This window comes from Dipodomys spectabilis, unplaced genomic scaffold, assembly GCF_019054845.1.
Source record: "Dipodomys spectabilis isolate Male_0828 unplaced genomic scaffold, ASM1905484v1 ptg000081l, whole genome shotgun sequence".
NCBI lineage: Eukaryota > Metazoa > Chordata > Mammalia > Rodentia > Heteromyidae > Dipodomys > Dipodomys spectabilis.
This window is the reverse complement of record NW_024870758.1, coordinates 1,801,778-1,817,477: the sequence shown is the minus strand read 5'-3', so window position 1 is coordinate 1,817,477 and position 15,700 is coordinate 1,801,778. Positions and strand designations below refer to the sequence as shown.

General features: G+C 37.2%; 1 protein-coding gene across 4 annotated transcripts in view; it reads left to right on the top strand.

Moving 5' to 3' along the window:
- Zranb3 (zinc finger RANBP2-type containing 3) overlaps nucleotides 1-15,700 on the top strand; it is a 210,834-nt gene that overhangs the window by 175,707 nt on the left and 19,427 nt on the right. For all 4 annotated transcript variants that reach the window (XM_042683551.1, XM_042683549.1, XM_042683550.1 and 1 more), the window contains 3 exons: nucleotides 8,353-8,761; nucleotides 11,413-11,604; nucleotides 13,611-13,705. In XM_042683551.1, coding sequence (XP_042539485.1) covers nucleotides 8,353-8,761; nucleotides 11,413-11,604; nucleotides 13,611-13,705 — 696 coding nt within the window. The remainder of the gene's footprint in view (nucleotides 1-8,352; nucleotides 8,762-11,412; nucleotides 11,605-13,610; nucleotides 13,706-15,700) is intronic.

Genomic DNA, 15,700 nt, shown 5'->3' with positions numbered 1-15,700 from the left:
TCTCAGCTCTCAGCCTCCTAAGTAGCTAGGATTGCACGTGTAAGCCATCAGCACCCAGCCCTTTTTGTTTTTCATAAATAGTAATTGATCAAAAGACAAGAAAGCTGTAATTGAATGTTGTAGTGTTTAACTGAAGACAGGAATATTCTCTTCTACCAGACTTTCATGATATTGGTATGTTGACTTTACTACATTTTCCTACAAGCCTTGTGATAAACATTACTATAGCTTCTGATGTCATCTTCTTTTTAGAAACACCTATATTTAAATCTTTATCAAACTTTAAGAAGGTCATTTACTAGAACTGTTTCTTTAGAAGAATAGTCATGAATCAGGACATTTGTTAATATTACTATGTCTTTCTTTTTTTCAAGCCCACAGGGGGCCTGGATGCTGTCCTTGAGCCTCTTTGTGCTCATGGCTAGTGCTCTACCATTTGCTCTACAGTGCCACTTCTGCTTTTTGAGAGACTTTTTTTGCCCAGGCTGTCTTCAAACTGTGATCCTCAGATCTCAGCCTCCTGAGTAGCTAGGATTACAGGCATGAGCCACCAGCACCTAGACAGTTGTATAATCCTATAGTTTCATCTTAAACTGTTTTTACTCAGTTCTTATTGAATGTTCCCCAATCGCAGGTCTGAAGCACATTCAGTGCTAGTTTGACCCTTAGATGAATTAAAGGAGTACTTATATGTTTGCTTCTCAAGGTCTATCCAGTCCATTACAGAATGAAGGTTTATATACATCAAGGACCTGGATAGCAGTCAGCACAACCGAATCCCACTCTGGGCACTTTTTCTCAGACTGTGGTATAGGAGCACCACATCAGAATCAGTGTTCCTCGGCTCACTGCAGTCTGCTAACTTCACATTTGAGAGTGGGCTCAAGAATTGGCATTTTAAACAATTTCAGCAGGTCATTCTGATGCACACAAAAGTTCTAGAACCTTGTTAAATATCATTAGGATATTTAACAGCAAAACAGGCTATATGTGTATCTCCTTTTTTTCCTTCAATGCACAGTAGTTTGTACAATGATTAGGATGAGTGAGAGCAGTGTCCTGTGTATACCTTAACTTTAAAGAGAAGTTCAGGGTTCTTGCTTTGCCACCTTTTGTCTTGCTGGTGAAGGGCAAGGTACTTACTTTTATTCTAACAGACTTTCCCAAAGTGATTTCTAAGTGTAAGAATGTCCTTACACAAAAGATCTTTTGATTGGATTTTGTTATCAGTAACAAAACTTTATTAAGTCAGAAATAATTCTACCTTTCTGCATTCCTGCTAGCCTTGATGAATAAAAACATGATAGTAATGAAGTCATTAATTTTTAAAGTATCAATGTGACAGTATTGTATGGAAATGGAATATTTAGTTATCTTTATGGCTGCTGATCTTCAGTGACACCAGTAAGGTTATTTCTTTAGCTTCTTAGTGTCAGGGAATCACGTTATTGATAAATCTATAATTTTTAGAAAATATGCTTGGGAAGTGTTCCATTTACATTGTTTCATTTGGTTATTAGTCTCAGATGCTTTAGTCAGTAAATCCACTGACAACTGACAGCTATAAAAGAGTTCCCAACTCTTCTAATGTGGATGATCAATTTTTTTAATTAGTTTATTATTAAAAATACATTGTTAAAATCATTACCTGCATCCTATAGACAGTTGGAACTTATACTTAGGATGTATGTTTATAAATCAATTTCTTGTTAAAAAGCCTCTTCTTTTATTAACCAGCATGTCTCAAATACCTGCTGAAATCTTTCCAAGGAACTAATAAGTCTCATCTCAAAACATCAAGGATAGTGTATTTTAAATTGACCTCTGTGATGTTCAAATTCTTTGCCTCCTGCCAAGTACAGTAATTTCCTAGCCATTAGAATTCACATGCTTCCCTCTACTTATACCATCAAGGATTTCCCTTGTTTAACCATGCATACCTTCCACATGCCATTTGCTTTCTTTGAGACAAGTTTCAGAATCTGATCACAGAGATGCACAGGCGAGCTCAGGTGGCACATTTTATGGCTGCACGGGAGATACTCTAAAAGTATCTATTAGTTCTTAGAAGTTATTCTTTAAGAAAAGCCGAAGGAATTTTCATGGAGAATCTACAAGAATTTATCTTCATGTTTCCTTAAAATGAGTTAGGTTTACCATCTATATATATCTATATATAGATATAGATATATTTACGTGCAAATTCTTGGTACCTCTTGGAGAAAATTAAGGAAAGAAATGGTGCTATTAAAACCATGAGCATCAACAAAAGACCCCCACTCATCTGGTCAAATCACCACTTAATAATCCCATACTGCTGATCACGTATATGGTATCTATGTGCACACCAGAGGGAAACTAGGAGGAGGACACAGAACTAGAGGGAATCAGGGAAAAACATACAGCAGCAGGACCCATCAGCTGCACTGGACATTGATCAAAAGGAAGTAAGTAACTCAATGGCAGTGATGGGAGGGAGGGAATAAGTGGGTAAGAGGGAACAGCTATGCAAAAGGAAAGAAATGTACATATCACCCGATGTGAAAGAAATAACTGTATTGTCAAAGCTCATAGAACTCATAAACTTTATAGACCACAATGGACAATTTGCCCCCATGAAAGTTAAAATGTGTTTTAACTTTAACTAAGCATCACTATCCCATAATACTGTGAAATTTATGTAATCACTTAATTATAATCACTTAATCACAGTAAAGAATTTGCAAAAAACAAAAAAAACATGAGCATCTTCAGATATTTTTAGTTAGGTTCTGAATCCCTTTGAGACTATAGAGAGAATAAAGTACTCCTACCCCATTCCCTTCCAAAATACACACACACACACACGCACGCACGCACGCACGCACGCACGCGCGCGCGCACGCGCACACACACACACACACACAATGCAGGTAACAGTTTATAGTCAATCTCAGGGGCTTCGAAGGCTCAGAAGTCTATCCAAGGTCTTGTGAGAAGTCCATAGATTTCAGGTTAAAAATTCATATTTGGTGAACTAGTAATCTTTCCCTATTTCTGTTAAACAATATAGTTACCTTTATGATCTATCACAAGGACTTCCTCACTTGCTTTTCTATCAGTCTTAGCTACTGAATCTCAAAAGAACTTCAGCAACCTACTACTTGCCCAGAGGCTATAATCAGAAAGTAAAACCAAAGATAGGGATTAGGTTTCTTTTTTTTTTTTTTTTTTGGTCGGTCATGGGGCTTGAACTCTGGGCCTGGGCGCTGTCCCTCAGCTCTTCAGCTCAAGACGAGCACTCTACCACTTGAGCTACAGCGCCACTTCCGGTTTTCTGGTGGTTTATTGGAGATAGGAGTCTCACGGTCTCTCCTGCCTGGGCTGGCTTTGAACCACGATCCTCAGATCTCAGCCTCCTGAGTAGCTAGGATTACAGGTGTGACCCACCAGCACCCGGCAGGGATTAGGTTTCTAACTGATAACCTCATAGTAAATCTTTATTACTGTTAGGCCTTCTAGCTGCTGTTAGCCCTGTGGCCAAGATGCCAATTTGGTCTAATAAAGTTCACTACTCTGTGACAAAGTTAATTATTGTCCAACTTAGCCATCATAAAATTAACTGAAGTCATTACTAATTTCCTAAAATTATATGCTTGGTATATGCTTTGGTTTGAGAAATAGTTAAAATGATTTCCACTTGCTTTCTTCTTTTCTGGATCTTATGTGCTAAAGTCTTACTTTTTTACTCCCCAGTGTTATGTGATTTCAGAGAAGCACTTAGGCTGATCACCCCTGTGCATTGTTGTTAACCTCCCATGCAGGCAGAGGTGTGCACCTATTTCTCAATGCTGTCAGTCACTGCTGACCTTTTCTCTCTACTTGCCTCTAGCAAATAATGAGAAGTTCTCAACTGCTATTTAACAAATATAGTCATTACTTAAATAGTACAGAAGTTCTTGTTAAAAATAGCTTAATTAATGGAAGGAGGAAGAGTGAGCAAATGCAGTCATTGTAGTCAGTATGAACTATGTAAATAATGAGCTATGTAACTTGTGGATAAGAATGGAAGAGGGAAATCTGGGAAAATGAAGGATAGGCTGACATTGGCCAAGAAGCATTGTACTAATGCCTGCCTTAGGGAATTATAACTCTTTTGTACAATTCCTTAATAGTAACTTAAAAAAAAATATTGCTGGGCATCAGTGGCTCATGCCTGTAATCCTAGCTACTCAGTAGGCTGAGATCTGAGGGTCAAGGTTCAAAACCATCCCAGGTAGGTAAGTCATAAGTCCAGTTAACCACCAAGAATCCAGAAATGGGGCTGTGTCTCAAGTGGTAGGATGCTAGCCTTTAGCAAAAAAAAAAACCGAGGGAGGCATCCAAGCCCTGAGTTCAAGCCCCAGGATCAGCACTTTTTTAAAAAAAGGAACTAAATTAAGTAGCCTAATTAAAGAGCTTGGCTATATTTGAGGGGGGATTTTTTTTTCAAGATGTTGTTTATTTTTATTTTTTGTCGCAAGAATTGCTTTTAACATATCTTAAAAATCTTTTCTTTTTGGTAGGGAGAGGGGTGGAGAAGTAAATCTTCAAAGAAATGCATTATCATTCAAGATATGGAATGGGACAAAAGATACAGGCACTTATCATTTTTGGTGTATGTGATAGGGTATATAAGTATACTGATCTCTTGTTTGCTTTTCTTAAAAGCTTTTAAAATGTATGTTTAGAAGGACAAGCAATTGAGAGAATTAAAGCACAAAACTGAAAACATCAAATGAAAGATGCTTTAGTCCATGATGAGATCTTTATCACCTTTGTGTGATCAGCTCCCTGGTAGCACTGTACAATCTCTAGAGAGGCTTCGAACAAGGAAACATTCGTTGAAACTGTCAGGGACTCCCCCCCCAACAAAAGTTAGTAATGACTTTAGTGAAGTCTGCCCTTCAGAGAGCTTCCCTTCTCATGTTAGTGTTTTATTTCCAATACAAGCAGATAGTGAAAGGCCACCAGGCAGTAAGGAAAGGCTCTTCATGAAAAACAGACTTAAACATGCAAGTCAAGTGGTTTTTTTTCTTTCTTGCTAATTGTTTCTATTTATAAGGTATCATGTGATTTTTTTTTTGTTGCTTTGCAGGAGGTCCCTCCCCCACAGTATAACCCCTGTTTTCACTGTATTTGATGTTGGTATAATTTGTGAAGGGGAAGGGGAAAACAAATTGCTTAAATAGGGACCCAGGTGGACCCATTGCAACAATGAGATGTACAAGACACTTTTGAAAAACGAACTTTACAATTTAGGCAGGGAGCAGGGTGGAGGTGGGGAGGTTAGTTGTGGAGGTGGGAAGGAAGAGATGGTAGGGAAAAAACAAAGGAGAAGGCAACAATGCTGGATAAGAAATGTACTCATTACCTTGCTCATGTAACCATAACCCCTCTGTACAGTATTTTCACAATAAAAAACTTATTAAAAAAAGAAATAGATGCAACTGAAACAGAAACAATTTTGTTTGTACATTGCTGAAGAAAACAACAAAACAAAAATTATCAATAGCCATGAAGAAGTAAAAGATAATATTGTAGGCAGGAAACAAGAAAAAGAAAAAGTGAAAAATCAGTAGTACTATACTTTTAGAAATCAAAAAGGTATAGTACTATAATAATTCAATAAAGAAGGAAAATGAACTATCAGAAAAGAACGAATAGATGCAGATAGAAAATACAGAACAAGTAAAAGTAATAAAAGAAAAAAACACAACTAAAGGAAATGAGTTTTAATTGAAAATGTATACTGGCAATCTAATATAATTAATAAAAAACCAAATACACACTCTCCCCTATCTTCCTGATATTTGAATTTTCTTCTGAATTTATCTTGTCATTCAACCCATAATGTTTACCTAGTTTATATCTCATTTCCTTTTGTTTTTTCTTATTTGTCAGACTACTTCCATATATCATAATATATTGTTCATTTCTATCCGCCTGTATGTATTAGCAGTTCCTAGATATCTAAATCCAGTTGTCTTTTTCTGTCAAACTTCAAACCTGCTTCCTTAAACCCTGTACCCTAATAGTTCCTGCTTTTCACATGGTTTGAAAGAAAGCTTATTATAACCCTTTTCTCTTTATCCCTCCTAATAAACTTAACCTCCTCTGTTGCCTATTACAGTACCTGAAAATATCATGCATACCATGTTATAAGTCAGAAGTCTAGAAATCTAGAACAAAAGATCTCAATCACTAGTAAGGTTTCCACCATCTTCTTTGCCCCTCACATCTAGCCAGCATGTCAGATCTTTTTTTGTTTTTGTTGGTGGTGGGGCCTGAACTCTGGGCCTGGGCACTGTCCTTCAGCTCTTCAGCTCAAGGCTAGTGCTCTACCACTTGAGCCACAGTGCCACTTCCGGCTTTTTCTGCTTATGTGGCACTGAGGAATGGAACCCAGGGCCTCATGCATGCGAGGCAAGCACTCTACCACTGAGCCAACTTCCCAGCCAGCATGTCAGATCTTGGTGATAGCCCTGTGTGTCCTGATTTCCAGGCAACATTTCTAGTCCTCATTCTTTTTTTTATTTTTATTTTTTTATGCTGGTACTGGTGTTGGAACTTAGGATCTTGTGTGCTTACTTGGCTTTTTTACTCAAGGTAGACACTATACCAACTTGAGCCTTGCCTTCACTTCCTCGTAGTCCTCATTCTAAAAAGGAAGGGACATCTTTAGACACTTGAAGAGGAAATGTATGGCATAGAAAAGGTAAATAATTGGGGTACCAGTGGATCATGCCTGTAATCCTAGCTACTCAGGAGGCTGTTTTTAAAACCCTTAACTAGTAGTTTCAGATTTGATATGATACAGAAAATGTAAATAAAGAATAGTGTAAAAAAGGACCAAGGAACATGAAGCAACTTTCAGATGTTAAAAATATGACTATAAAACTAAAAATTCTATAGAAGAAATGAACAAGAAAACTGGAGAGTATAAAGGGCAAAAATGACACACAAAAAAAGAAAAGAAAAACAGCATGAATGTTTAGATCCAACATTATGCTAATAGGAACCTTGGGAAATGAGGAAAAAACAACATTAAAGAAAAATAGAAATTTCTAAGAGCTAAAGATAATTAATGTTACTCAAAATCAGTAAAGTGCCTAAGTGCCTAGAATATTTTTAGCACCATTTTGGGGGCATATACATAAAGAACACAAGAAACAGAAGGAAGTTCCTGAAAGCCCCTAAAATGAAGGAAAATCTTCAAATCCACAGAGAAACAACTCATTGTCATCCATTGTTAAAGCGAAACAGAGGAATATCTTTAAAGATTTGTAAGCCCATACTAGGCTCCAGTGCATCATACTTACAATCCTATGCACTCAAGAGGCAGAAACCAGGAGATTCGTAGTTTGAGCCTGGGCAAAACACTCACAAGACCCTCATCTCAACCAGTAGCTGAATGCAATTGTTCACACCTGTCATCTCAAGTGAAAAAGTGTCTTAGACTCCTCAGCTGGGCATTGTGACATGTTCCTCAATTACTATTGGAAACATAAATAGGATAATTGCTGTCCAGCTAGCCCAAGCAAAAAGCAAGGTCCTTTTTTGCAATTTCTAGAGCAAAAAGGACTGAAAGCATGGTTCAAGTGGCTCTCTTTTCCTAACAATAAAGAGAGAGGGAGGGAGGAAAGGAAGAAGTGGGCAAAAGAAAGGAAGGAAGGAAGGAAACTTGAAACCCCAGCAAAACTAACGATGAGGGCAAAATCAACTTGATTATAGATAGTGAAGAACTCTGAGCGCTTACCTCCACGTATTATTTCTCAGACTATCTGTGTCAACCATGATACACTAGGGATGGCATGTCTACTCTGATGTCTGTGGGCTTTGCTGATGATTCTGACTAGGGATCTAGACATATCTGAGAATTGATTCATGCACATATCTAGGAATTGATGCTAGTTGTCACCTGTGGTCCTTTCTGGGGTGTCACCTGGAATACCCACATGTGGTTTTTTCCATGTGACATGATTTCCCCTATAACATTCCATAGGTAAGTGTCCCAAGAGAAGAAAAATGAGACCAAAATACGGGGCCAACCATGTGGAAGTCTTGCACACCCATGCAGACACTTACACACACACACATATACACACAGAAGCAGAGTACTTAGAACATAATGAGTGACAAGAAAAAAAGATAGGCATAGGAAATACATAGTTGTGCTATTGGTATTCTGTATGTGTGTATTTGTGAAGTCATAACATAATTGAATTGATTTCCAAAGAACTCTCCAAGGGATCAGATTAATGAAATGTTTTAAACTCTTTCATTTAAGAAGAACAATTGCTTCTTAATATAATAACTATTTGCTTGTCCTAGTTTGAAAAAGAAAAACAGCATGATATTCGATCATTCTTTTTACCAAAACCTACAAAGAAACAGTTGGAGACAACCTGTGATGAATCAAGAATATTCCCAGATAAAAATACTATATCAGAGCCTAGAAAAGTAGCTACTAGAGATACTATTAATTGTGGACGTGATTTTGAACCTGAAGCTAAAAGATTGAAACTGACTACCACCAACGACCACAGCAGTCCTCCTGAGGAGAATCCATCCTGGTCCAAACCAACCAAAACTGTACGCATAGAAAATGACCCTGAGGCCAAGTCCCTGTCAACCACCCCAGCCCATCCTGGAAAGACCTGGCAATGTGCCTTCTGTACCTTTATCAATGATTCAGTGCTTCCTTATTGTGAAATGTGTGAGAACCCAAAAGGCAGTTCTGGTGAGTACACAAAAGGTGACACTGGAGGCGCGGGCTGGTAGTGGTGTCTGGAGATACACTCTTGTTTCAGAGTCTGCTGTTAGAAGTGTAGTGTGACTCAGCACTGACTTCAGCTTGTAAAATGGAGTAAGAACTTCACAGAGGGAAGACTGACAATGTCCCTGGTGGAACGTGAAAAGCTTCTGCTTCTGTCAGAATGTATATCTCCAAGTGTCTGTGATATGGCATTCATTTGGCAAAAATGGACATTTCTGATTAATGTCAGCAGGATGTGAATTCAGTGTTTGAAATAGAAGCTCTGTTGCTATGGTAGCAAATATGCCTTACAGTCATAGACCTGTAGTTTTCTTTTCTTTATAAATATACTTATTTTTAAGGAAATTATAGAGTATTTTATATGTATATAAGGAAACAATCCACTGTAACTTCTTTGCTTACTTAGTATATATTGTGCTGTATTTTTTTGCTTGACAAGTCATAAAGACTCTTCAATATGTCTGCTTTAAAGAACCAATTTGGCAGCTGTTTTATGAATTCTTTTCTAAAACATTTTACTGAGAAATCATTAACATACTTCAAGTAGGTTTTCATAGCATGATATGGCATTTCCTGATGTTTAGTTTCTGAAATGGTTATTAATATCTTTGTTATAAGCCAAAAAATCATTAGTATTCTTTTATGTTACCAATTTTAGAGGGCAATTATATGCCAATAAAAAATACCAAGTGGACAGTTTTAGAGACTGGAAACTACTCATTTTATCAATGGTAATAGTTGTTCACACCTAATTATCAACTACACATTAATTCTTCTAAACAGTGATATTATAACTCCTCTAAAACAGAAACTCTGATATTGTAATTCCTTTTTTCTGCCTTTCTCTCTGCTCTTAGTTTTGATCCAAAGGCAAAAGTAATCAGTAGCTAAGTCATTCCTCTTTCCCTTCTATATGTTCCTACCCAAATTAACAAGTCTGCCATCTAGCTGGTTATATTGTAATGTGAGCATTTGTGCTCTGTGAACTAAATTGGAACCACAAGTTTATTCCATAGCATATCATACCATAATTAGTATAACCTCATGTAACTCCCAGCAGATAAAGACAATAAAAATATATTGTGACCATGAAATAATATCACCTCAAATTAGCTATATAAGATAACTGATTTAGAAGAAAAAGTTTTATTATTTTATATTTTTCCTTTGTGATGCTAGACCCTTGACTCAATAAACACTCTAATACAACATAAGAAAACAAACTTCCCTTTATGAATACAAGATAGTGTGCTTAGAGAAAAAAATCTCAACAGTGGCATTACTTTATCTTAAAGTTATAATTATTAGATATATATTATTGTAATTTAGCACAGTGATGTCCATCCTTGATTTGTATATACCCCAGCAGCAAAATTGGTGCTAAATTTGGCTTCCATATAATTTTTTTTTTTTTTTTGCCGGTCATGGGGCCTGAACTCTGGGTCTGGGCGCTGTCCCTCAGCTCTTCAGCTCAAGGCTAGCGCTCTACCACTGAAGCCACAGCGCCACTTTTTCTGTTTATGTGGTGCTGAGGAATCGAACCAAGGGCCTCATGCTTGCAAGGCATGCACTCTACCGCTGAGCTACCTTCCCAGCCCCTTCCATATAATTTTTTGAGGAAAGGGTAGAATCCATAATATTAGAATATAGTAGTCTATAAAGTTTGCAAATTCAGTCTATAGTGATTTAGAGAAAAGTAGTATAGAATACATTGAGTGCTTTGTTCTTAACATGTGTGGTTGAAAAATCACCCAGATTTATATCTCCCATTTGAATTTTAGACTTAAATATATCTAAATGGGTACATAATATTACCTGGATATCTAATGGGAATCCCATGTTAACATGCCCATAATAGGTTTGTTTATGTGTGTGTGTGCCAGTACTGGGACTTGAACTCTGGGACAGAACTATGAGCTCTTGCTTGCCTATTTATTTTTATTTTGCCAGTCCTGGGGCTTGAACTCAGGGCATGAGTGCTGTCCCACTCATTTTTTTTATCTCAAGGCTAGTGCTGTACACTTCCAGCCTTTTGGTAGTTAATTGGAGATAAGAATCTCACAGACTTTCCTCCCCAGGCTGGCTTTGAATTACAATCCTCGATCTCAGCCTCCTGAGCTACAGCTTCTAACCTTGCTGGTGGTTAATTGGGCCAGCTTTAAACCACGGTCCTCAGCTCTCAGCCGTTATTATTCCTCAGTCTAACTCCATTTAGTTCCAATTGCATTTAGAATCTAATCCAGGAATATAGGGTCGGGCCAGGCTTTGTAAACATCTCTGAGCTCACATGAGTCTCCACTGAGAGCATAATCTCCACAATATGTCATGTTCTAATATCATTCCTTTAATTTTTTGGATTTCATCCTTTTTTCACCATTCCCTCTACCCCCATTATCTTATTCACAAAAACCTCAGTGGAGTCTTTATTTGTTTATATTATTGTCTGTCTCTGCCACTCAAAAGGCAATCTTCAAGAAATAGGGGAAATAATAAGCCCTTGATAAATGCTTTAAAAGAATGAACAAACATTAATAACTTGGTTTCTTTTTATAAGACTTATCTGTTACATTTTAACTGTGTGTTTAAATGTAAAATATTTTGACAATTCCACACAGGCAGCATCAACTGTATCCAGGACAAAAACAAAAATGAGGAAGATAATTCTCAGAAAGATACCTCCAAAAAAGTTGATGCGAGCTCAGACTGTGAAAAACAAGTCCTTGGACAGTCAGCTCCTGACCAACTGATGGAGAACAAAGAAGAAACGATAGAAGTTGAGAAGGAAGACAGACTCATACCCCAGGGAGGTAAGTCTTGTTTTCATTTCTGGTGTCCTGATAATAACCATAATGGTGTCACTGAATTATGATTGATACATGATTGTTGCCTTGTTCTAAGTATCTTTTATTCCCTTCTTTATTAAAAATACAAACCACTTTTCACATACGTAAACACCAGATAACTAGAAGAACAACATGTGTCTGTTAGCATTCAGACATTATCTATGGAGTAGAGCCAGTTAATAGCTGCATGTGCTACCACCAGACCTGCTGCCCTGCTTCATCCAAACCTAGTCCATTATACTTCAAGGGTGTTATTTGATTTCTGGAAAGTACTTTTAGATACAATGGTTACAACTGACAGATTACTTTTTAAAAACTTAAGTCCTTAATCCTTTTTTTAAATATACTTCTTTTTTTTATTTTTTTATTTTTTTTATTTTTGTCGGTCATGGGGCCTGAACTCTGGGCCTGGGTGCCGTCCCTCGGCTCTACAGCTCAAGGCTAGCACTCTACCACTTGAGTCAAGTACCACTTCTGGCTTTTTCTTTTATGTGATTCTGAGGAATCAAACCCAGGGCCTCATGCATGCAACACAAACACTGTACCACTGAGCCATCTTCCCAGCCCAAATCCTTAATCCTTTCTACATGAATTTTTTGTTGTTTGTTTATGACCAACAACCTCTTTTAAATTTTTTAGTATGAAGTCAAGTTATAAAGAAATTCATTGGGAAGACAATATGTCAGAAAGGCAGTCAATAGAGAAAAAAAAGTGAGCAAAACAGTTAAGTGAATTGGGGATAAAATAGTGATGTCCTTGATGTATGAAATATTCAGGCATTTGGATAAAGTGTTTGTCCTACAATATGACAAGCTTTCAGCCTATGACTCTCAACTTTAAATGACTATACTTAATGTATTTTAATTTTTTTATTGTTTTTAAGAAATATGATTTCAAAACTATATGAAGCAAAATTGTATTTAGAGATGCCAAAGAATGTTTCAGATTCATTTGTATTTCCTGATTCCATCTATTATGTATAGCTTGATGGGTAGTAAATTTCAGCTTGTAGTCATACATCACATTCTTTTATTGTCCAACTAGGAGAAGATTTTACGTACTTTTAGATTATTTTCTTTTTACTTACTTAGTGACCATAGTAACCTACAGAGTTTTATTAAAACCTCAAAATTTTGGGGATGAGGCTGCTGGAATTTATCTTAAGTTAATTACTATTAAGCACTGATTAATTTGGAAGCAGATTTGCAGCTTTAAAACAAAACATTCATGTAAGAATTTCTAAGCTCACATAATTGTCTTCTTCTCTCTGCCTTCTCTCCCTCTGATTCCTCAGTATCTTCCCAAAGAGAATCTTGTTTGGGTCTAATTGTAACCCCTTTTAAATAGACAACAGAGACTTAGGAGGGTTATACTCTTCTGTGCCTTTCTGACTTCCTTGTTGATTCTTCCTCCACGTGGGTTGTAGGACAGCAAATGCCTAGTGAGCTAAACCTCACACTAGGAATCAGCATATTGTCTGTGACACATGCAACTATGACATACCTTAACCATAACAAAAACCAGGCCATAAAGCTTAGAGCTATCAAATTCCTCTTTTGCATTGACATTTCTTTGATTTGTTCTGAGGGTTTCGACATGGTGGCCTACCTTCAGTTGCTTTACTTGACATATAATAGGCAATCTTTTTGCACATCTCAGTTAACCAAAAGTAAGATAGCTGCATCTGTTTGCCGGAATCTTGTCTTAAGACCCAAGAAGTACTAAGAAATACTAAGTTATGCCTTTGCAAGAATGTCAGAAATTTGCTTATTCCTTCAGTAATAGGTATTTGCTCCTTTACTATCAAATCTATGTTCTTCTGTTGTATTCCCAGGTTTTTGATATATGTAACTTTTCATTTCAGTACTTATAGTAAAAAGTCTGATGACATCTTAAAGTTAATTTCATCAAAATAAACTGTTTTCAATAGAGGGAATATGAATCTTCAGAGTCTCTTTTATCTTTTATAGTAGAGCAGTTGAAGCATTCAGACACTCTGCCAGTGTACGATACCTTAATGTTTTGTGCAAGTAAGAATACTGACCGAATTCACCTCTATACTAAGGTAAGCATCATGTAAATTTCATAGCTTGAAACAAAGACTTCCTTTTCTTTTCTTATTTTTTAATGGAAAAATTTAACAGTGAGATAGGCATCTAATCTAGTTTTTTTTTTTCTTCTTAAAGCTAATTATCCAGTTCCTGTGTTAAAATCTAAAGATAATGAGAGGCACAACATGATATTCATTAAGAATATAGACTTCAGGGCAAGACTGCCGTTGTTTAAATCTATTATTAAGTGTATAATCTTAGACGCATTACCTAACTTCTCTGTGTTTCTATTTTCTCAACTGTAAACTATGGAGGGATTTGTTAGAAAGATAAAATAAGTTTAGTCCTAAAGAGCACTCAGCATAGTGCCTAGCCCTCATAAATTCTCAAGAAGTGTTAGTTCTGGCACTAGGTAGTTGAAAGCAGCAGGAGCTGACACATTTTTAGACACCTAACTCATCTCCGTGTTGAATAAAGATAGGAAGCTTTTGTGATGAGATCACTCAGATTCCTATGATATTTTAATTTAGCGATGCTCAGCGTTTTCAAGTCAGCACCCCTCTGTGTCACTGAAATGTTTCATGGATTTTAAGGAGCCTTTGTTTGTGTGAGCACATCTTTATATCTACAGTACTCAATATTAAAATGAAACATTTAAAATATTCACTATCCTATTTTTAATAATGGTCTACACTCATTATATATATATTTTTTTTTGGGGGGGGGGTCTGGTCGTGGGGCCTGAACTCTGGGCCTGGGCGCTGTCCCTCAGCTCTTCAGCTCAAGGCTAGCACTCTACCACTTGAGCCACAGCGCCACTTCTGGCTTTTTTCTTATGTGGTGCTGAGGAATCGAACCCAGGGCCTCGAGCATGCAAGGCAAGTGCTCTACCACTGAGCCACCTTCCCAGTCCCTCATTATATATTTATATGTAAAGATCATATTTTCATGAAAAATAATTACATTTTCAAAGTGTATATAATCAGAGGAATTAAGCTGCTTTATGTTTTTAGCAATATTCTGTAAAGTCTCAATACAATACAATGGGATTCTTGTATCTTCCTTGATATTCATTTTGTTGTAATATATCATGTTGATGTCATGATTCATTGTTGAATTTGTGTGTGTGTGTATTTGTTTGCCTGTGTGTGTGTGTATGCCAGCTCTGGGACTTGAACTCAGGGTCAGGACACTCTCCCTGAGCTTTTTGCTCAAGAATAGAGCTCTACCACTTGAGCCATAATTCCACTTCTGGATTTTTGGTGATTAATTGGAGATGAGAGCATCACAGACTTTCCTACCTTGGCTGTCTTTGAACTATGATCCTCAGATCTCAGCCTCTTGAGTAACTAGGATTGCAGGCATGGGCCACTGGTGCTGGCTAGTAATACTCTTCATTTAGAAGGAAATGTCCAGACCATAAATATCTAAAACTCCTAAACAGGATCTAGCACAGATCCACAACAAGATAGAGATTAAGAACTAAGCTATTCTCCTCTTGTGGTAATGAACCCGGCCCACCCTTTGGAGACTCTAGGTGTACTGAGAGAGACTGGGGAGACCAGTGACTCCTTTGATATCCTTCAAGTGGATTTAAATGTCTCTTTTCCAGAAGGCCTGCAGATTGAGGCTGTGCTTCTCAAACCTCCACATGAGAGGAATAGAAAAGTGATCCAGAAGAAGCTTGAAAAGCCAGGCAGTCAAAGCACACCAGGAATTCAGAGTCCCTTAAAGTCTTTAAACATTTCATTCTGGATAGTGAAGTTATGGTCAACATTTTTTCCCTTGGGGTGGAGGCAGAGAAAAACTTACCAACTGTAGCAACATTTCTGGCTCTTCTACCTGGCCTGTGTAGCATAAACTACCTCTCATCCTTGATATAATTGTCAGAAATCTCAAATGTAAAGTTTACTGTGGCTTTCTAAAAACAAGACATGAGACAAATGAAATATTGGCATGTCTTTTCAAAGCTACAATAGAGTGAGATGAAGCCCTTCCTTAGGACCAAA